General features: G+C 38.2%; 2 protein-coding genes across 2 annotated transcripts; one reads left to right on the forward strand and one right to left on the reverse strand.

Annotated features, from left to right (window-relative positions):
• The first annotated feature begins 376 nt into the window (after window positions 1–376).
• Window positions 377–1043, forward strand: LOC131292937 (uncharacterized). The gene is made up of 2 exons (XM_058321034.1): window positions 377–514; window positions 582–1043. The coding sequence occupies exons 1-2, from the start codon at window positions 377–379 to the stop codon at window positions 1041–1043; spliced, it is 600 nt and encodes a 199-aa protein (XP_058177017.1).
• Window positions 1044–1250: 207 nt separating this feature from the next.
• LOC131292935 (putative nuclease HARBI1) lies at window positions 1251–2436 on the reverse strand. Its single transcript, XM_058321032.1, has 4 exons — window positions 2315–2436; window positions 1826–2261; window positions 1591–1735; window positions 1251–1525 (listed from the first exon to the last, which is right to left on the reverse strand). Exons 1-4 carry the CDS (start codon window positions 2434–2436, stop codon window positions 1251–1253), a joined length of 978 nt encoding a protein of 325 aa, XP_058177015.1.
• Between the last annotated feature and the right edge of the window lie 20323 nt (window positions 2437–22759).

Genomic DNA, 22759 nt, shown 5'->3' on the forward strand with positions numbered 1-22759 from the left:
CATGCTTCAGACCATAAGGCCTATTATGTGACTCAAATTGTCTTGACAAGATTCAAAAACCGATAAATTCGTATTATGACGCGTGTTTGTGTTGTCAATTTGACCAATAAAACTGAACGAAAGTCAAAGTCCCAATCTCAAAGTCAAAAACATGTATTACCGGACACAAACGGAAAGGCAAGACTGTCAAATTACTTTCCGTTGTATAATTGTTACGGAAAGCCCGCCAATTTCAAGTAAGACGCTCGGCGCTTCCAAACTACAATGTAAGTAATACACTTTATAAAGTTAAACTGTGTTATTAATGATGTGGTGAGTGGTTTTTAGGGAAAACACGATTGCGGAATCACGCACAACAAAAGTGCAGTACGATAAAATGGTGACTCTGCTGGAAGCAGAACCCGACATTGCTAGGGCTCAATTTAAAGGAGACCAGACTTGGTTTTGGGCCGAAATGGCAGAAAATCTAAACCCTCTAGGCCCGCCGGTTAGAACGCCAGATATATGGAGACGGGTGAGTATTGTTGAACAATTAAAAATGTAATTTTCTAATTTCAATTTCCTTTCTCTTCTTCCCGTAGGTATGGTTTGACTACAAGTGTGCGGTAAAAAAAAAGTTGAGGGTTAATAAAAAATCCTTAACTGCAACTGGTGGGGGACCTTGCAAACAAGTACCGCTAAATGAAGTTGAAGAAAGGTTGGCAAATTTAACAAATTTGCGTGCCACGGTAGCAGGCAATTCGGCCCGGTCTTTCGGGATGCCGAGTGTTGTTGACCAGAATAACAACAATAATGAACAAACCGATCTCGAACCAATTCCAGAAGAAGAGCAGCAGGTTTGCGTATCACCTCCTGTGAAAAGGACTAAACGTAAGCAAACAGAGGCGGTCCTTCGGCAGAATCAGGAGATGGTGGAATTGATGAAGAACCACATCGAAATACAAAAAAAAATGCTTGAACTTCAGCAAGAAACAGTCATAGCATTAAGAGAGGCTACTGAGCAATTGAAAATTGCCAACAATAGAATGAACAATGTAGAGTAGTGACAAATGTTTTTTTTTCATTATTTTTAAAAACTATGTGTACTGTATAAGGAGTACAAGTAAATAATAAAACTGAATCTGCTTGAAGTCATATTAAGTTGAAGTTATGTCGTATTTTATTTGGCATGCATACAGTACTGTTTTTTTTCTAACATAAAAAAGGATAGTATAAGGATATGGTTAACGTATTTATATCTCTTCAACTCTTTATTCGTCCGAGCTGGACTCTTCTATATTGTAAGCAATGCACATGTTGTGCAAAATACAGCATACATTCAAAATTTGTGCTGCTTTCTCCGGTCGGTAGTGTAATTGACGAGCTCCCAACAAACATCGAAACCTAATTTTTAATAAGCCGATTGTCCGCTCAACTATTTCTCTTCCCAAAGAATGTTTTTTGTTGTACTCAGCATCCGGTGTTCCTGGAACAGGATTCCGTTTAGGCGTCACTAGCCATGACTTCAACGGGTACGCAGAATCGGCTGTAAAATGAAATAAATTATTACCTTTCTAAAAACAGCAATAAGTTGCTATTGTTATATCTCACCTAGCACTTTATAGCTTGTTTCGCCACGTTGATGCTTTCCAGCGAAAAAGTCATCGATTCCGCACACAGTCCATACATGCGAGTCATGATTTGCCCCACTGTACCTCCCATTCACATACCGGATTCTCATTTCGTGGTCACAAATCTGGGAAATAATATAAAAATACAGTTAACAAGTAATCTTTATAACTTTTTTCTGAAGGGTCTGTGGCACCTTAAACTTAGCTTTACTTACAATCAACGCGTTTATGCTATAATAACCTTTTCGGTTATAATGATGGGCTCTGTCCTCAACTGGTGCAACGATTTTTATGTGCGTACCATCAGCACACATTACAACACCAGGAATGCCACTTTTTGCGTAGAAGTACCGTCGAGCAGCCTGCTGTTCGTTGGGTGCCATTTCTATCGTGATCCACTTTGCCGCGAGAGTATCTTCAAGGATTTTCAAACATTTTGCAAAAACCACGGAAAAAGTAGGTTGAGCTATTGCAATGTTGAAATCCTTTCCAACACCGTGTTGGTAGCTACCTTCTGCTAAAAATCTTAGCGTGGCAGCCAAAATTTCCTTTGGGGTAAGTGCTTGTGCTCTAACTGGCGGAAATTTTGGTTCAATTTCCTTAAGGATGTCAAGAAAAATTTCCTTAGACACGCGGAAATTTTTCTTAAACCTGAAAAAAACAAACACGTTGAAGAAAATCGCACAACTGATTGGATAACTTACGTTTGGGTATTCAATTCCATCGGGTCGAACATGCTACGAAGCAGTCGACGTTGGTTTGCTAGATTCGGCCGACTTTCTTCTTCACTGCTACTATCGTCGCTCACGTAGTACGAGAAAATCATCGTAAGTTGCACAAATCAGGAAATCACTAGCTTGTAAATCACAACTACCATTTCTATTTACCATTTGGGGCAGATTGTTTTGTAAACATTACGCTTACAGATGGTTTGGCAGTTTTAACGAAACAAAAACTCAACGAAACTTGTCTTGAGACAAGAATGGTTTCGTAATACAATTTTTGTTTCCGTTTGTTTGGACTGGCTTGTCTTGAGACTTTTCCGTTTGTGTGTCATAATCGGTCCTCATGTCTGTCGTTCTTCCAAGCAAAGGTAAGCACCATCCACAATACTCCGGACTACTTTTTACGTTCTTCCAAGCAAAATTAAGCACCTTCTCCAATGCTACAAACTACTTTTTACGTTCTTTCTAGCAAAATTGAGCACCATCCAACATGCTCCGGACCTTGTTTTTCTTTCTTTAACTAAAAACTTTAAAAAAAATAAATAAATAAAACTAAGCCCAATTCAACATGCTTCAGACCACGTTTCTCGTTCTTCCAAGCAAAGGTAAGCACCATCCACAATACTCCGGACTACTTTTTACGTTCTTCCCAGCAAAATTTAGCACCTTCTCCAATGCTACAGACTACTTTTAACGTTCTTTCTAGCAGAATTAAGCACCATCCAACATGCTCCGGACCTTGTTTTTCTTTCTTTAACTAAAACCTTAAAAAAATAAAATAAATAAAACTAAGCCCAATTCAACATGCTTCAAACCATGTTTTTCGTTCTTCCAGGCAAAAGTAAGCACCATCCTCAATGCTCCGGACTACTTTTTACGTTCTTCCCAGCAAAATTAAGCACCTTCTCCAATGCTACAGACTACTTTTTACGTTCTTTCTAGCAAAATTAAGCACCATCCAACATGCTCCGGACCATGTTTTTCTTTCTTTAACTAAAACCTTAAAAAAGAAAAGATAAATAAAACTAAGCCCAATTCAACATGCTTAAGACCACGTTTTTCGTTCTTCCAAGCAAAGGTAAGCACCATCCACAATGCTCCGGACTACTTTTTACGTTCTTCCCAGCAAAATTAAGTACCTTCTCCAATGCTACAAACTACTTTTTACGTTCTTTCTAGCAAAGTTAAGCACCATCCAACATGCTCCGGACCATGTTTTTCTTTCTTTAACTAAAAACTTAAAAAAAAAATAAAAAGATAAAACTAAGCCCAATTCAACATGCTTCAGACCACGTTTTTCGTTCTTTCAAGCAAAGGTAAGCACCATCCACAATGCTCCGGACTACTTTTTACGTTCTTCCCAGCAAAATTAAGCACGTTCTCCAATGCTTCAAACTACTTTTTACGTTCTTTCTAGCAAAATTAAGCACCACCCAACATGCTCCGGACCATGTTTTTCTTTCTTTAACTAAAAACTTAAAAAAAAAAATTTAATAAAACTAAGCTCTATTCAACATGCTTCAGACCACGTTTTTCGTTCTTCCAAGCAAAGTTAAGCACCATCCACAATGCTCCGGACTACCTTTTACGTTCTTCCCAGCAAAATTAAGCACCTTCTCCAATGCTACAGACTACTTTATACGTTGTTTCTGGCAAAATTAAGCACCATCCAACATGCTCCGGACTATGTTTTTCTTTCTTTAACTAAAAACTTAAAAAAAAAATAAATAAATAAAACTAAGCCCAATTCAACATGCTTCAGACCACGTTTTTCGTTCTTCCAAACAAAGGTAAGCACCATCCACAATGCTCCGGACTTCTTTTTACGTTCTTCCCAGCAATATTAAGCACCTTCTCTAATGCTCCAGACTACTTTTTACGTTCTTTCTAGCAAAATTAAGCACCATCCAACATGCACCGGACTATGTTTTTCTTTCTTTAACTAAAAACTTAAAAAAAAAATAAATAAATAAAACTAAGCCCAATTCAACACGCTTCAGACCACGTTTTTCGTTCTTCCAACCAAAGGTAAGCACCATCCACAATACTCCGGACTACTTTTTACGTTCTTCCCAGCAAAATTAAGCACCTTCTCCAATGCTACAGACTACTGTTTACGTTCTTCCCAGCAAAATTAAGCACCATCCATCATGCTCCGGACTATGTTTTTCTTTCTTTAACAAAAAACTTTAAAAAAAATAAATAAATAAAACTAAGCCCAATTCAACATGCTTCAGACCACGTTTCTCGTTCTTCCAAGCAAAGGTAAGCACCATCCACAATACTTCGGACTACTTTTTACGTTCTTCCCAGCAAAATTAAACACCTTCTCCAATGCTACAGATTACTTTTTACGTTCTTCCCAGCAAGATTAAGCACCTTCTCCAATGCTACAGACTACTTTTTACGTTCTTTCTAGCAGAATTAAACACCATCCAACATGCTCCAGACCATGTTTTTCTTTCTTTAACTAAAACCTTAAAAAAATAAAATAAATAAAACTAAGCCCAATTCAACATGCTTCAGACCATGTTTTTTGTTCTTCCAAGCAAACGTAAGCACCATCCACAATGCTCCGGACTACTTTTAACGTTCTTCCAAGCAAAATTAAGTACCTTCTCCAATGCTACAAACTACCTTTTACGTTCTTTCTAGCAAAATTAAGCACCATCCAACATGCTCCGGACCATGTTTTTCTTTCTTTAACAAAAAACTTAAAAAAAAAAATAAATAAATAAAACTAAGCCCAATTCAACACGCTTCAGACCACGTTTTTCGTTCTTCCAAACAAAGGTAAGCACCATCCACAATACTCCGGACTACTTTTTACGTTCTTCCAAGCAAAATTAAGCACCTTCTCTAATGCTCCAGACTACTTTTTACGTTCTTTCTAGCAAAATTAAGCACCATCCAACATGCTCCGGACTATGTTTTTCTTTCTTTAACTAAAAACTTAAAAAAAAAATAAATAAATAAAACTAAGCCCAATTCAACACGCTTCAGACCACGTTTTTCGTTCTTCCAAACAAAGGTAAGCACCATCCACAATACTCCGGACTACTTTTTACGTTCTTCCCAGCAAAATTAAGCACCTTCTCTAATGCTCCAGACTACTTTTTACGTTCTTTCTAGCAAAATTAAGCACCATCCAACATGCTCGGGACTATGTTTTTCTTTCTTTAACTAAAAACTTTAAAAAAAATAAATAAATAAAACTAAGCCCAATTCAACACGCTTCAGACCACGTTTTTCGTTCTTCCAAACAAAGGTAAGCACCATCCACAATACTTCGGACTACTTTTTACGTTCTTCCCAGCAAAATTAAACACCTTCTCCAATGCTACAGATTACTTTTTACGTTCTTCCCAGCAAAATTAAGCACCATCCAACATGCTCCGAACCACGTTTTTCTTTCTTTAACTAAAAACTTAAAAAAAAAAAAAAAACTAAGCCCAATTCAACATGCTTCAGACCATGTTTTTTGTTCTTCCAAGCAAACGTAAGCACCATCCACAATGCTCCGGACTACTTTTAACGTTCTTCCAAGCAAAATTAAGTACCTTCTCCAATGCTACAGATTACTTTTTACGTTCTTCCCAGCAAAATTAAGCACCATCCAACATGCTCCGGACCATGTTTTTCTTTCTTTAACAAAAAACTTAAAAAAAAAATAAATAAATAAAACTAAGCCCAATTCAACACGCTTCAGACCACGTTTTTCGTTCTTCCAAACAAAGGTAAGCACCATCCACAATACTCCGGACTACTTTTTACGTTCTTCCCAGCAAAATTAAGCACCTTCTCTAATGCTCCAGACTACTTTTTACGTTCTTTCTAGCAAAATTAAGCACCATCCAACATGCTCCGGACTATGTTTTTCTTTCTTTAACTAAAAACTTTAAAAAAAATAAATAAATAAAACTAAGCCCAATTCAACACGCTTCAGACCACGTTTTTCGTTCTTCCAAACAAAGGTAAGCACCATCCACAATACTCCGGACTACTTTTTACGTTCTTCCCAGCAAAATTAAACACCTTCTCCAATGCTACAGATTACTTTTTACGTTCTTCCCAGCAAAATTAAGCACCTTCTCCAATGCTTCAAACTACTTTTTACGTTCTTTCTAGCAAAATTAAGCACCACCCAACATGCTCCGGACCATGTTTTTCTTTCTTTAACTAAAAACTTAAAAAAAAAAATTTAATAAAACTAAGCTCAATTCAACATGCTTCAGACCACGTTTTTCGTTCTTCCAAGCAAAGTTGAGCACCATCCACAATACTCCGGACTACTTTTTACGTTCTTCCAAGCAAAATTAAGCACCTTCTCTAATGCTCCAGACTACTTTTTACGTTCTTTCTAGCAAAATTAAGCACCATCCAACATGCTCCGGACTATGTTTTTCTTTCTTTAACTAAAAACTTAAAAAAAAAATAAAAAAATAAAACTAAGCCCAATTCAACATGCTTCAGACCACGTTTTTCGTTCTTCCAAACAAAGGTAAGCACCATCCACAATACTCCGGACTACTTTTTACGTTCTTCCCAGCAAAATTAAACACCTTCTCCAATGCTACAGATTACTTTTTACGTTCTTCCCAGCAAAATTAAGCACCATCCAACATGCTCCGGACTATGTTTTTCTTTCTTTAACTAAAAACTTAAAAAAAAAATAAATAAATAAAACTAAGCCCAATTCAACACGCTTCAGACCACGTTTTTCGTTCTTCCAGGCAAAAGTAAGCACCATCCTCAATGCTCCGGACTACTTTTTACGTTCTTCCCAGCAAAATTAAGCACCTTCTCCAATGCTACAGACTACTTTATACGTTGTTTCTGGCAAAATTAAGCACCATCCAACATGCTCCGGACTATGTTTTTCTTTCTTTAACTAAAAACTTAAAAAAAAATAAATAAATAAAACTAAGCCCAATTCAACATGCTTCAGACCACGTTTTTCGTTCTTCCAAACAAAGGTAAGCACCATCCACAATACTCCGGACTACTTTTTACGTTCTTCCCAGCAAAATTAAGCACCTTCTCCAATGCTACGGACTACTTTTTACGTTCTTTCTAGCAGAATTAAACACCATCCAACATGCTCCGGACCATGTTTTTCTTTCTTTAACAAAATACTTCAAAAAAAATAAATAAATAAAACTAAGCCCAATTCAACATGCATCAGACCTCGTTTCTCGATCTTCCAAGCAAAGGTAAGCACCATCCACAATACTTCGGACTACTTTTTACGTTCTTCCCAGCAAAATTAAACACCTTCTCCAATGCTACAGATTACTTTTTACGTTCTTCCCAGCAAAATTAAGCACCTTCTCCAATGCTACAAACTACATTTTACGTTCTTTCTAGCAAAATTAAGCACCATCCAACATGCTCCGGACCATGTTTTTCTTTCTTTAACAAAAAACTTAAAAAAAAAATAAATAAATAAAACTAAGCCCAATTCAACATGCTTCAGACTTCGTTTTTCGTTCTTCCAAGCAAAGTTAGGCACCATCCACAATGCTTCGGACTACTTTTTACGTTCTTCCCAGCAAAATTAAGCACCTTCTCTAATGCTCCAGACTACTTTTTACGTTCTTTCTAGCAAAATTAAGCACCATCCAACATGCTCCGGACTATGTTTTTCTTTCTTTAACTAAAAACTTAAAAAAAAAATAAATAAATAAAACTAAGCCCAATTCAACACGCTTCAGACCACGTTTTTCGTTCTTCCAGGCAAAAGTAAGCACCATCCTCAATGCTCCGGACTACTTTTTACGTTCTTCCCAGCAAAATTAAGCACCTTCTCTAATGCTCCAGACTACTTTTTACGTTCTTTCTAGCAAAATTAAGCACCATCCAACATGCTCCGGACTATGTTTTTCTTTCTTTAACTAAAAACTTAAAAAAAAAATAAATAAATAAAACTAAGCCCAATTCAACACGCTTCAGACCACGTTTTTCGTTCTTCCAGGCAAAAGTAAGCACCATCCTCAATGCTCCGGACTACTTTTTACGTTCTTCCCAGCAAAATTAAGCACCTTTTCCAATGCTACAGACTACTTTTTACGTTCTTTCTAGCAGAATTAAACACCATCCAACATGCTCCGGACCATGTTTTTCTTTCTTTAACAAAATACTTTAAAAAAAATAAATAAATAAAACTAAGCCCAATTCAACATGCATCAGACCTCGTTTCTCGATCTTCCAAGCAAAGGTAAGCACCATCCACAATACTTCGGACTACTTTTTACGTTCTTCCCAGCAAAATTAAACACCTTCTCCAATGCTACAGATTACTTTTTACGTTCTTCCCAGCAAAATTAAGCACCTTCTCCAATGCTACAAACTACATTTTACGTTCTTTCTAGCAAAATTAAGCACCATCCAACATGCTCCGAACCACGTTTTTCTTTCTTTAACTAAAAACTTAAAAAAAAAAAAAAAACTAAGCCCAATTCAACATGCTTCAGACCATGTTTTTTGTTCTTCCAAGCAAACGTAAGCACCATCCACAATGCTCCGGACTGCTTTTAACGTTCTTCCAAGCAAAATTAAGTACCTTCTCCAATGCTACAAACTACCTTTTACGTTCTTTCTAGCAAAATTAAGCACCATCCAACATGCTCCGGACCATGTTTTTCTTTCTTTAACAAAAAACTTAAAAAAAAAATAAATAAATAAAACTAAGCCCAATTCAACACGCTTCAGACCACGTTTTTCGTTCTTCCAAACAAAGGTAAGCACCATCCACAATACTCCGGACTACTTTTTACGTTCTTCCAAGCAAAATTAAGCACCTTCTCTAATGCTCCAGACTACTTTTTACGTTCTTTCTAGCAAAATTAAGCACCATCCAACATGCTCCGGACTATGTTTTTCTTTCTTTAACTAAAAACTTAAAAAAAAAATAAATAAATAAAACTAAGCCCAATTCAACACGCTTCAGACCACGTTTTTCGTTCTTCCAAACAAAGGTAAGCACCATCCACAATACTCCGGACTACTTTTTACGTTCTTCCCAGCAAAATTAAGCACCTTCTCTAATGCTCCAGACTACTTTTTACGTTCTTTCTAGCAAAATTAAGCACCATCCAACATGCTCCGGACTATGTTTTTCTTTCTTTAACTAAAAACTTAAAAAAAAAATAAATAAATAAAACTAAGCCCAATTCAACATGCACCAGACCTCGTTTCTCGATCTTCCAAGCAAAGGTAAGCACCATCCACAATACTTCGGACTACTTTTTACGTTCTTCCCAGCAAAATTAAACACCTTCTCCAATGCTACAGATTACTTTTTACGTTCTTCCCAGCAAAATTAAGCACCATCCAACATTCTCCGGACCATATTTTTCTTTCTTTAACTAAACACTTAAAAAAAAAATTATAAATAAAATTAAGCCCAAGTCAACATGCTTCAGACCATGTTTGTCGTTCTTCCAAGCAAAGGTAAGCACCATCCACAATGCTCCGGACTACTTTTTACGTTCTTCGCAGCAAAATAAAGCACCTTCTCCAATGCTACAAATTACTTTTTACGTTGTTTCTAGCAAAATTAAGCACCATCCAACATTCTCCGGACCATATTTTTCTTTCTTTAACTAAACACTTAAAAAAAAAAAATAAATAAATAAAACTAAGCCCAATTCAACATGCTCCAGACCTCGTATTTCGTTCTTCCAAGCAAAGGTAAGCACCATCCACAATGCTCCGGACTACTTCTAACGTTCTTCGCAGCAAAATAAAGCACCTTCTCCAATGCTACAAATTACTTTTTACGTTGTTTCTAGCAAAATTAAGCACCATCCAACATGCTTCGGACCATGTTTTTCTTTCTTCAACTAAAAACTTAAAAAAAAAAATAAATAAAACTAAGCCCAATTCAACATGCTTCAGACCATGTTTGTCGTTCTTCCAAGCAAAGGTAAGCACCATCCACAATGCTCCGGACTACTTTTAACGTTCTTCGCAGCAAAATAAAGCACCTTCTCCAATGCTACAAATTACTTTTTACGTTCTTTCTAGCAAAATTAAGCACCATCCAACATGCTTCGGACCATGTTTTTCTTTCTTTAACTAAAAACTTAAAAAACAAAAAATAAATAAAACTAAGCCCAATTCAACATGCTTCAGACCATGTTTGTCGTTCTTCCAAGCAAAGGTAAGCACCATCCACAATGCTCCGGACTACTTTTAACGTTCTTCGCAGCAAAATAAAGCACCTTCTCCAATGCTTCAAACTACCTTTTACGTTCTTTCTAGCAAAATTAAGCACCATCCAACATGCTTCGGAACATGTTTTTCTTTCTTTAACTAAACACTTAAAAAAAAAAATTATAAATAAAACTAAGCCCAAGTCAACATGCTTCAGACCATGTTTGTCGTTCTTCCAAGCAAAGGTAAGCACCATCCACAATGCTCCGGACTACTTTTAACGTTCTTCGCAGCAAAATAAAGCACCTTCTCCAATGCTACAAATTACTTTTTACGCTGTTTCTAGCAAAATTAAGCACCATCCAACATGCTTCGGACCATGTTTTTCTTTCTTTAACTAAAAACTTAAAAAAAAAAATAAATAAAACTAAGCCCAATTCAACATGCTTCAGACCATGTTTGTCGTTCTTCCAAGCAAAGGTAAGCACCATCCACAATGCTCCGGACTACTTCTAACGTTCTTCGCAGCAAAATAAAGCACCTTCTCCAATGCTTCAAACTAACTTTTACGTTCTTTCTAGCAAAATTAAGCACCATCCAACATGCTTCGGACCATGTTTTTCTTTCTTCAACTAAAAACTTAAAAAAAAAAATAAATAAAACTAAGCCCAATTCAACATGCTTCAGACCACGTTTCTCGTTCTTCCAAGCAAAGGTAAGCACCATCCACAATGCTCCGGACTACTTTTTACGTTTTTCCCAGCAAAATTAAGCACCTTCTCCAATGCTACAGACTACTTTTTACGTTCTTTCTAGCAAAATTAAGCACCATCCAACATGCTCCGGACTATGTTTTTCTTTCTTTAACTAAAAACTTAAAAAAAATAAATAAATAAAACTAAGCCCAATTCAACATGCTTCAGACCACGTTTCTCGTTCTTCCAAGCAAAGGTAAGCACCATCCACAATGCTCCGGACTACTTTTCACTTTCTTTCCAGCAAAATTAAGCACCTTCTTCAATGCTTCAGACTACTATTCACTTTCTTCCCAGCAAAATTAAACACCATCCAACATGATCCGGACTACGCTTTTCTTTCTTAAACTAAAAACTTAAATTAAAAAAAATAAAAACCAAGCCCAATTCAACATGCTTCAGACGACGTTGTTTCGTATTACAAATCAAAGGTAAGCACCATCCACAATGCTCCGGACTACTTTTAACGTTCTTCCCAGCAAAATTAAGCACCTTCTTCAATGCTCCAGACTACTTTTCAATTTCTTCCTAGCAAAATTAAGCACCATCCAGCATGATCCGGACTACGTTTTTCTTTCTTTAACTAAAAACTTAAATTAAAAAAAAATAAAAACTAAGCCCAATTCAACATGCTTCAGACCACGTTTTTTCGTATTTCCAATCAAAGGTAAGCACCATCCACAATGCTCCGGACTACTTTTAACGTTCTTCCCAGCAAAATTAAGCACCTTCTTCAATGCTCCAGACTACTTTTCAATTTCTTCCTAGCAAAATTAAGCACCATCCAGCATGATCCGGACTACGTTTTTCTTTCTTTAACTAAAAACTTAAATTAAAAAAAAATAAAAACTAAGCCCAATTCAACATGCTTCAGACCACGTTTTTTCGTATTTCCAAGCAAAGGTAAGCACCATTCACAATGCTCCGGACTACTTTTAACGTTCTTCCCAGCAGAATTAAGCACCTTCTCCAATGCTCCAGACTACTATTCACTTTCTTCCCAGCTAAATTAAGCACCATCCAGCACGATCCGGACTAAGTTTTGCTTTCTTTAACTAAAAACTAAAATTAAAAAAAAAATAAAAACTAAGCCCGATTCAACATGCTTCAGACCACGTTTTTTCGTATTTCCAAGCAAAGGTAAGCACCATTCACAATGCTCCGGACTACTTTTTACTTTCTTCCCAGCAAAATTAAGCACCTTCTCCAATGCTCCAGACTACTATTCACTTTCTTCCCAGCTAAATTAAGCACCATCCAGCATGATCCGGACTACGTTTTTCTTTCTTTAACTAAAAACTAAAATTAAAAAAAAAATAAAAACTAAGCCCGATTCAAAATGCTTCAGACCACGTTTTTTCGTATTTCCAAGCAAAGGTAAGCACCATTCACAATGCTCCGGACTACTTTTTACTTTCTTCCCAGCAAAATTAAGCACCTTCTTCAATGCTCCAGACTACTTTTCACTTTCTTCCCAGCTAAATTAAGCACCATCCAGCATGATCCGGACTACGTTTTTCTTTCTTAAACTAAAAACCTAAATACAAAAAAATAATAAAAACTAAGCCCGATTCAACATGCTTCAGACCACGTTTTTTCGTATTTCCAAGCAAAGGTAAGCACCATTCACAATGCTCCGGACTACTTTTTACTTTCTTCCCAGCAAAATTAAGCACCTTCTCCAATGCTCCAGACTACTATTCACTTTCTTCCCAGCTAAATTAAGCACCATCCAGCATGATCCGGATTACGTTTTTCTTTCTTTAACTAAAAACTAAAATTAAAAAAAAATAAAAACTAAGCCCGATTCAACATGCTTCAGACCACGTTTTTTCGTATTTCCAAGCAAAGGTAAGCACCATTCACAATGCTCCGGACTACTTTTAACGTTCTTCCCAGCAGAATTAAGCACCTTCTCCAATGCTCCAGACTACTATTCACTTTCTTCCCAGCTAAATTAAGCACCATCCAGCATGATCCGGACTACGTTTTTCTTTCTTTAACTAAAAACTTAAATTAATAAAAAAATAAAAACTAAGCCCGATTCAACATGCTTCAGACCACGTTTTTTCGTATTTCCAAGCAAAGGTAAGCACCATTCACAATGCTCCGGACTACTTTTAACGTTCTTCCCAGCAGAATTAAGCACCTTCTCCAATGCTCCAGACTACTATTCACTTTCTTCCCAGCTAAATTAAGCACCATCCAGCATGATCCGGACTACGTTTTTCTTTCTTTAACTAAAAACTTAAATTAATAAAAAAATAAAAACTAAGCCCGATTCAACATGCTTCAGACCACGTTTTTTCGTATTTCCAAGCAAAGGTAAGCACCATTCACAATGCTCCGGACTACTTTTAACGTTCTTCCCAGCAGAATTAAGCACCTTCTCCAATGCTCCAGACTACTATTCACTTTCTTCCCAGCTAAATTAAGCACCATCCAGCATGATCCGGACTACGTTTTTCTTTCTTTAACTAAAAACTTAAATTAATAAAAAAATAAAAACTAAGCCCGATTCAACATGCTTCAGACCACGTTTTTTCGTATTTCCAAGCAAAGGTAAGCACCATTCACAATGCTCCGGACTACTTTTAACGTTCTTCCCAGCAAAATTAAGCACCTTCTCCAATGCTCCAGACTACTATTCACTTTCTTCCCAGCTAAATTAAGCACCATGCAGCATGATCCGGACTACGTTTTTCTTTCTTAAACTAAAAACCTAAATAAAAAAAAATAATAAAAACTAAGCCCATTTCAACATGCTTCAGACCACGTTTTTTCGTATTTCCAATCAAAGGTAAGCACCATCCACAATGCTCCGGACTACTTTTTACTTTCTTCCCAGCAAAATTAAGCACCTTCTTCAATGCTCCAGACTACTTTTCACTTTCTTCCCAGCTAAATTAAGCACCATCCAGCATGTTCCGGACTACGTTTTTCTTTCTTTAACTAAAAACTAAAATTAAAAAAAAATAAAAACTAAGCCCGATTCAACATGCTTCAGACCACGTTTTTTCGTATTTCCAAGCAAAGGTAAGCACCATTCACAATGCTCCGGACTACTTTTTACTTTCTTCCCAGCAAAATTAAGCACCTTCTTCAATGCTCCAGACTACTTTTCACTTTCTTCCCAGCTAAATTAAGCACCATCCAGCATGATCCGGACTACGTTTTTCTTTCTTTAACTAAAAACTAAAATTAAAAAAAAAATAAAAACTAAGCCCGATTCAACATGCTTTAGATCACGTTGTTTCGTATTACAAATCAAAGGTAAGCACCATCCACAATGCTCCGGACTACTTTTAACGTTCTTCCTAGTAAAATTAAGTACCTTCTCCAATGCTCCAGACTACTATTCACTTTCTTCCCAGCAAAATTAAGCACCATCCAGCATGATCCGGGCTTCTTTTGTCATTCTTTAACTAAAAACTTAAATAAAAAAAAAATAATAAAAACTAAGCCCATTTCAACATGCTTCAAACCACGTTTTTTCGTATTTCCAAGCAAAGGTAAGCACTGACCACAATGTTCCGGACTACTTTTAACGTTCTTCCCAGCAAAATTAAGCACCTTCCCCAATGCTCCAGACTACTATTCACTTTCTTCCAAGCAAAATTAAGCACCATCCAACATGATCCGGACTACGTTTTTAATTCTTGAACTTAAAACTTAAATTAAAAAAAAAATCAAAACTAAGCCCAATTCAACATGCTTCAGACCACGTTGTTTCGTATTACAAATCAAAGGTAAGCACCATTTACAATGCTCCGGACTACTTTTAACGTTCTTCCCAGCAAAATTAAGCACCTTCTCCAATGATCCAGACTACTATTCACTTTCTTCCCAGCAAAATTAAGCACCATCCAGCATGATCCGGGCTACGTTTTTCATTCTTTAACTAAAATCTTAAATTAAAAAAAAATAAAAACTAAGCCCGATTCAACATGCTTCAGACCACGTTGTTTCGTATTTCCAAGCAAAGGAAAGCACCATCCACGATGCTCCGGACTACTTTTTACGTTCTTTTCAGCAAAATTAAGCACCTTCTCCAATGCTCCAGACTACTATTCACTTTCTTCCCAGCTAAATTAAGCACCATCCAGCATGATCTGGACTACGTCTTTCTTTCTTTAACTAAAAACTTAAATTAAAAAAAATAAAAACTAACCCCAATTCAACATGCTTCAGACCACGTTGTTTCGTATTTCCAAGCAAAAGTAAGCACCATCCACAATGCTCCGGACTACTTTTAACGTTCTTCCCAGCAAAATTAAGCACCTTCTCCAATGCTCCAGACTACTATTCATTTTCTTCCCAGCAAAATTAAGCACCATCCAGCATGATCTGGACTACGTTTTTCTTTCTTCAACTAAAAACTTAAATTAAAAAAAATAAAAACTAACCCCAATTCAACATGCTTCAGACCACGTTTTTTCGTATTTCCAAGCAAAGGTAAGCACCGACCACAATGTTCCGGACTACTTTTAACGTTCTTCCCAGCAAAATAAAGCACCTCCCCCAATGCTCCAGACTACTATTCACTTTCTTCCCAGCAAAATTAAGCACCATCCAGCATGATCCTGACTACGTTTTTCTTTCTTTAACTTAAAACTTAAATTTAAAAAAAAATAAAAACTAAGCCCGATTCAACATGCTTCAGACCACGTTGTTTCGTATTTCCAAGCAAAAGTAAGCACCATCCACAATGCTCCGGACTACTTTTAACGTTCTTCCCAGCAAAATTAAGCACCATCCAGCATGATCCGGACTACGTTTTTCATTCTTTAACTCAAAACTTAAATTAAAAAAAATAAAAACTAACCCCAATTCAACATGCTTCAGACCACGTTTTTTCGTATTTCCAAGCAAAGGTAAGCACCGACCACAATGTTCCGGACTACTTTTAACGTTCTTCCCAGCAAAATTAAGCACCTTCCCCAATGCTCCAGACTACTATTCACTTTCTTCCCAGCTAAATTAAGCACCATCCAGCATGATCCGGACTACGTTTTTCTTTCTTCAACTAAAAACTTAAATTAAAAAATAATTAAAACTAAACCCAATTCAACATGCTTCAGACCACGTTGTTTCGTATTTCCAAGCAAAGGTGAGCACCATCCACAATGCTCCGGACTGCTTTTAACGTTCTTCCCAGCAAAATTAAGCACCATCCAACATGATCCGGACTACGTTTTTCTTTCTTCAACTAAACCACCTAGGAAGTTGTTTTGGTTTGGTTGGAATTACATAAAAAGTGCTTCGAACCATCTCCAAAGTTGTCATGGGTGCAGGGCGGTAAGATGTGGGGGTACGGGGTGGATGGGGTATGTTTGGCCACACCAACATTGGTCACTCGTGCATCACGGACATTTAAAACCATCTTTCCTACACTATTCGTGCTTGTTCGACTTTGCTCGAAAAATTCGAGTACTCCGGTGGACAGGAGGGCGAGATTCGAGTGCTTGATTTGCCAGCAGGGCCGGTTTGATAACCGAATAGTCCAGACGTTCCTACACACCTTGATCATGTTTTTACCTCTAGTTCAAGTATCTTATGGAAATCCTACCTTAAGTCTTAAGCACCATGAAAAATGACATCTGTCAGAATCGACCACGAGGTAGATTCTCTTTTGCTTCCGACCTCCGAGCAGTACGGACGACTTTAAAAGTGAGAAACGTGAAAAGTGAAGAAAGTGAAAAACTCAAGTGATTCCAGAAAAGTGAGTGAAGTTTTAGTAAAAATCGCTTCCAAAACGGTAAAGATTTGCCGAATCGGATATTGATTCAAAATCGGCACATCGGGTGACACTAGTTGAAAAACATTAAAAACATGTCATGTGGTCAAGCAAAGTTGATAATTTTTTTTTTAAGTGCTCAATGATGTGTTGTAAAGGATTTTGCAGTGAAAACCACAGAAGCATTTACTTTAAACTAGAATTTTGACAAAAAATAACAATATTTAACACCATGGGTATTTCCGGACCGACACGCCCAACCAGCACAGTGACTGCTCGAGACTGCTCGAAAGTTTCGAGCAAGTGCAGGAAACAACATGAAAGTTAGGGGAAAACTGGTTTGAGCCTCGGTTCCGGGCAAGTGACCACTCTGGTTTTACCAGAACACACCCTACACTCCCGCTCAAACCCAAGCCCCACCTATTTCCCCCCCAGGCCTTAGTCAAGGGTCTATCTGGGACAGGAAAAAATTTAGAATTGGCCTGCTATATCGAGCAGCGTTTAAAGATGCTTTAATAACTGTTTATATTTAAAACGATGGTTTTTGTTTTGTTATCTAATTGTTTTGTTTTTTTTTCAGTACGACGACGTAAAACATGGATAACAAAAATGCTGAGAAGCTAAAATACGTGCCGCTTCAACTGAGCGAATATTTTATGCACAAGTATTCTAATAAAAGTGAATCCATTCCGGCGGTTGCGTGGCGCAAGGCAGCCATTAAGAAGTTTAAGGAATTGACTGTCGCACAGAAACAAGCGCTGCAAAACGAGCTTAGCAAAAAACAAGCAGCGTTTGTAACAAAAATGGCTGACTTCATCGACTTGCTCCCGTCAGAAAAAAAGCCTCGCCACCAGCAAATGCTGACACACTACGTGCAGTCAATGCGCTGTGCTATCAGCAGCGATACCCATTCAACTGCATCATCTGACAGGCAAGCAGAAACGTAAGTTTTTCATTTTAATAAATTGAAGCTTTCATTGCGATGTGTTTTCGCATGCAAAGCAACATTGGTTCGCTAAAGATAGAAATGTTTTGTACAATGAAGGCGTTCAGTAAAAACATTGAACAGTTCTTTAGCACGCTGGTGTGCAACTTTGTTTTGAATGTTTCATTGCTTAGATTGACAAGTTTTTTTTTATATTTTTAGGGTTACTGGTCCGACACAGATGCTTCACTCGTTACATTTTCAGGAGCCACCACCAAGGTATTTTTTGAAAAAACGTTTTTGCGTCGAAAATGGTCCGTTACACAATACTAAACTATTTCTGCCTATTTCCATCAGCAATTTGCTTCAATTTTATAACCAGTTTCTCTATTTTGGTGATCCGATGGAGTGCACAAAAACCTTTGAGGGGCTGTCAAGACGACTAAAGAGCATCATTGAAACAGTGAAGAATAACGCGCAAGAACTTTTCCTGCAGGAGGCGCCACAATATATTGAAAGCCTATCTGATCATGCAAGAAATGAATACATACGCCTTTTGAAAGAAACACTTATTCACGAAAAGAGTGGCAAGGAACGGTAAGAGAAGTTGTTTGGTCCAGATGCTGATGTTTATTTTTTAAACACTACTTCTTTTTACTAACTCATTCGTAATAGGCCTGGAGCGACGTTTAAAGGAAAAAAAACTCCAAACAGCGGTAGGTTGCGGGAACCCACCCTTCCACCAAGGTAAGAATGCCACAACAACGTGTACTTTTATATGTCGTCAAGTGCAAAACCAAATCATTCCCAAATTGTATTTCACAGAACATCGCTTGAGTTTTTTGCACGATTCATTTACACTGGGAAAGCAAGCAGTCTGCGGGAGTCATTTAAAAAGCTTTCGAATGCCTCAAAGCAAATCATCGCAAGAAACAGAAAAGACATGCAGAAACAATACTTCGCCGACCTTAAAAAATTTTTGAGTATGCTTCCAAAGCAGAAAGCAAAGGTATATCTAAGATACGTGCAGCTGAAGGCCAAGTGGAAAATTGACTTGTAGTCTTTGTTGCTCAAAAGGTTTGTAAATAGGTTTTTTCTGTTTTTTTTCCATTATCAAATTCGATTAAAATACCATATGCAATTCTCATAATCGTTTTTTTTTTCAAATGATTTTAGAAATGTTGGACTAAAGCTGATTAAAGACGATACGTCCGCATCACCTGATCGTTGAGTTCCTTAAAAATAAGAAAACGTGGACTGCCGCACTTTGGGTGTTAAACATTATTTTTAAAAGACCATTTTTTTATCATTTCTTTTTTATTCAATAATCACCATTCAAAATTCCCCGTTTCATCCCTATTTTAGTTGAATTTTTAATAAGGCTTCAATATTTTAAAAAGTGAGAAGTTTATACTGGTAAAATGACATTTGATTATTAACATAAAAAAAATGCAAAAGAAAATTTGATGAAATCGAAACAAAGATCATTTATTATTTGAGAAATCCGACACTCACTCAAACCCTTAAGTTTGAATAAGCTAACTTGAAAGAACACGAAGATATTGGTTGATGACCACAAAATTTGGGAACTTAGTCGGCCAAAGTGCACTTTGTAGGACGATTTGCGGGGGGTAAGAGGGATCGGAGGGAAAAATGAATAATAAGCAAATAGTCTCACCTCGTCACGATCTACAACTTAGCCGTTTAGCCGACCGACGTACCGCGGATTGCGTTCATGGTTACGGGAAATTATCCCGCGGAGTGAGTTCGAGGGTGCAGGGCGGTAAGATGTGGGGGGTAAGGGGTGGTTGGGGTATGTTCGGGCGCACCAAGGTTGGTCCCTTTTGCACCACCGACATTTAAAACCATCTTTCCTACACTTTATGTGCTTGCTCGACTTTGCTCGAAAAATTCGAGTACTTCGGTTGACAGCGGGGCTAGATTCGAGTGGTTGATTTGCCAGCAGGGCCGATTTGACCACCGAGCATTCCGGACGTCATTAAGTTTTTTGCTAAAATCTTCGTCAATTTTTCCGCAATTGGGCTGCGGTTTTTACTAAAAATTTTAAAATAATTTTGCGCGTCTATTGGTGTTTGGATCGACTGTGAACTCGAAAATTTTTTGCGACCATTTTTTCCCGAACCACGTGTCCAAACACCAGTTTTTTGCTTCTCTTTCTCTCAAATCCCATCCGATCGAACTGCGGTTTGCGGCGTTCATTTCAAAATAATTTTACGCGTCTTTTTATATGCATTTTGTTGAGTTGTTCGAAAAAAATATGTTTTCATGAAAATAATGGGTAAGCACCTGAGACTACGCCCCGTGACGCCAAATGTGCCGCACAGGGTTTTCACTTTTTTTTAGAGTTCATAAAATGCGCATAAAGTATTGACAAAATGGTGATAGAAAAACCTGCTAACGTTTCGCTTTTGCTTAGCTAGTTAAACCATTTCTCCACATTCAAGCGCGATCCATTCCATTGGTGTTAGTAAACGAAGCAGTTAAAGAGGGGGATATGGCCGGGACCTAGTTTAACCAACGGTTTATTTTTCTCCGAATTTAAGTAGGCTAAAGTATTCGCCAAGCACACCGCAACCGGTATGCTACCGTACCGAATCAGTTTTTCCTGGACGGCCAAAGCCCCCAATGTGTTAACGGCGACGCGCAAATCATGGTAACGGTTCTTTTTCCGCCGAATTCCAGCCACGCGACGTGTGCACCGAGCAACCCTGACCTTGATAGAACCAATTCGATGATTCACGGTCAGCCTGCTTAGTTCGTTCTTCGCTTCTGCACTCATACTCAACGGAAAACATTTTTTTCCCATGAACTAAAGACGGTCATATTGGTAGTTGACCGTTCGTGGCGAGAACTTGGCCATATGGCAAGGTAAATATGCATGGTGCACTGCGTTTTGCCCAAAAACTCATTTTTCTGTTCGAGCTAGCGGAAAGCTATGTTCCGCACGAATGTTTATCGTCTCAAGGACTATCTTTTGTCCATATACTGCATTTTGATCCGAGGTACGCAAAAGGGCGATATGGCCGATACACGTATGTGACAAAAATTGTGCACAAAATGCGCAACCGCGTGTAATTCCCGGAACGGCATGGCAAGCACCGTTTTGGCAAGTACTTATCATGTTGGAACTTTGCTTTGGACACTTGCAAGCGCTAACTGGTAACGCGGAGACGATATTCGGGGATTTGGGCAAAAGGCAAGGTTAATATGCATGGTGAGCAAAAGGCGAGGTATATATGCATGGTAAACTGCCTTTTGCCCAAAAACTCACTTTTACGTACGAGCTAGTGGAAAGCAATGTTTGACACGAATGTTTATCGCCACGAGGCCAATCTTTCGTCCATATACGGCATTTCAATCCGAGGTACACAAAAGGGTGATATGGCCGATACACGTTGGTGACAAAAAGTGTGCACAAAATGCGCCAACGCGTGTAATTCCTGGACCGGCATGGCAAGCACCGTTTTGGCAAGTACTTATCATGTTGGGACTTTGCTTTGGACACTTGGAAGCGCTAACTGGTAACGCGGAGACGATAATCGGGGATTTGGGCAAAAGGCAAGGTTAAGATGCATGGTGAGCAAAAGGCAAGGTAAATATGCATGGTAAACTGCCGTATACCCAAAAACTCACTTTTCCGTACAAGCTAGCGGAAAGCAATGTTCCACACGAATGTTTATCTCTATGAGGCCTATCTTTTGTCAACATATGGCATTTCGATCCGAGGTACGCAAAAGGGCGATATGGCCGATACACGTATGTGACAAAAAGTGTGCACAAAATGCGCCACGAAGTGTAATTCCCTTAACGGCATGGCCAGCACTGTTTTGGCAAGTACTTATCATATTGGAACTTTGATCCGAACACTTGGAAGCACTAACTGGTAACGCGGAGACGATATTCGGGGATTTGGGCAAAAGGCGAGGTAAATATGCATGGTAAACTGCCTTTTGCCCAAGAACTCACTTTTCCGTACGAGCTAGCGGAAAGCAATATTCGACACGAATGTTTAACGCTTTAAGGCCTATCTTTTGTTCATATACGGCATTTTGATCCGAGGTTTGCAAAAGGGCGATATGGCCGATACACGTATGTGACAAAAAGTGTGCACAAAATGCGCCATCGCGTGAAATTCCCTCAACGGCATGGCAAGCACCGTTTTGGCAAGTACTTATCATGTTGGAACTTTGCTCCGAACACTTAGAAGCGCCTACTGGTAATGCGGAGACGATATTCGGGGTTTTGGCTAAAATGCAAGGTTATTATGCATGGTGAGCAAAAGGCAAGGTAAATATGCATGGTAAACTCCCTTTTGCCCAAAAACTCACTTTTCCGTACGAGCTAGCGGAAAGCATTGTTTAGCACGAATGTTTATCGCCACGAGACCTATCTTTCGTCAATATACGGCATTTCGATCCGGGGTACGCAAAAGGGCGAAATGGCCGATACACGTATGTGACAAAAAGTGTGCACAAAATGCGCCACCAAGTGTAATTCCCTTAACGGCATGGCAAGCACCGTTTTGGCAAGTACTTATCATGTTGGAACTTTGCTTTGGACACTTGGAAGCGCTAACTGGTAACGCGGAGACCATATTCGGGGATTTGGCCAAAAGGCAAGGTTAATATGCATGGTGAGCAAAAGGCGAGGTAAATATGCATGGTAAACTGCCTTCTGCCCAAGAACTCACTTTTCCGTACGAGCTAGCGGAAAGCAATGTTCGGCTCGAATGTTTATCGCCACAAGGCCTATCTTTCGTCCATATACGGCATTTCGATCCGAGGTACGAAAAAGGGCGATATGGCCGATACACGTATGTGACAAAAAGT

The sequence above is a fragment of the Anopheles ziemanni genome, unplaced genomic scaffold, assembly GCF_943734765.1.
Source record: "Anopheles ziemanni unplaced genomic scaffold, idAnoZiCoDA_A2_x.2 scaffold_39_ctg1, whole genome shotgun sequence".
NCBI classification, from domain to species: domain Eukaryota; kingdom Metazoa; phylum Arthropoda; class Insecta; order Diptera; family Culicidae; genus Anopheles; species Anopheles ziemanni.

Excerpts from the sequence above, each read along its gene's own strand:
- LOC131292937 (XM_058321034.1), top strand. The coding sequence starts at position 377 with ATGGTGACTCTGCTGGAAGCAGAACCCGACATTGCTAGGGCTCAATTT. Across the intron at positions 515-581 it reads CGCCAGATATATGGAGACGG|GTATGGTTTGACTACAAGTG; the intron begins GTGAGTATTGTT and ends TTCTTCCCGTAG.
- LOC131292935 (XM_058321032.1), bottom strand. The coding sequence starts at position 2,436 with ATGATTTTCTCGTACTACGTGAGCGACGATAGTAGCAGTGAAGAAGAA. Across the intron at positions 1,736-1,825 it reads ATAGCATAAACGCGTTGATT|ATTTGTGACCACGAAATGAG; the intron begins GTAAGTAAAGCT and ends ATTATTTCCCAG. Across the intron at positions 1,526-1,590 it reads AACAAGCTATAAAGTGCTAG|CCGATTCTGCGTACCCGTTG; the intron begins GTGAGATATAAC and ends TTCATTTTACAG.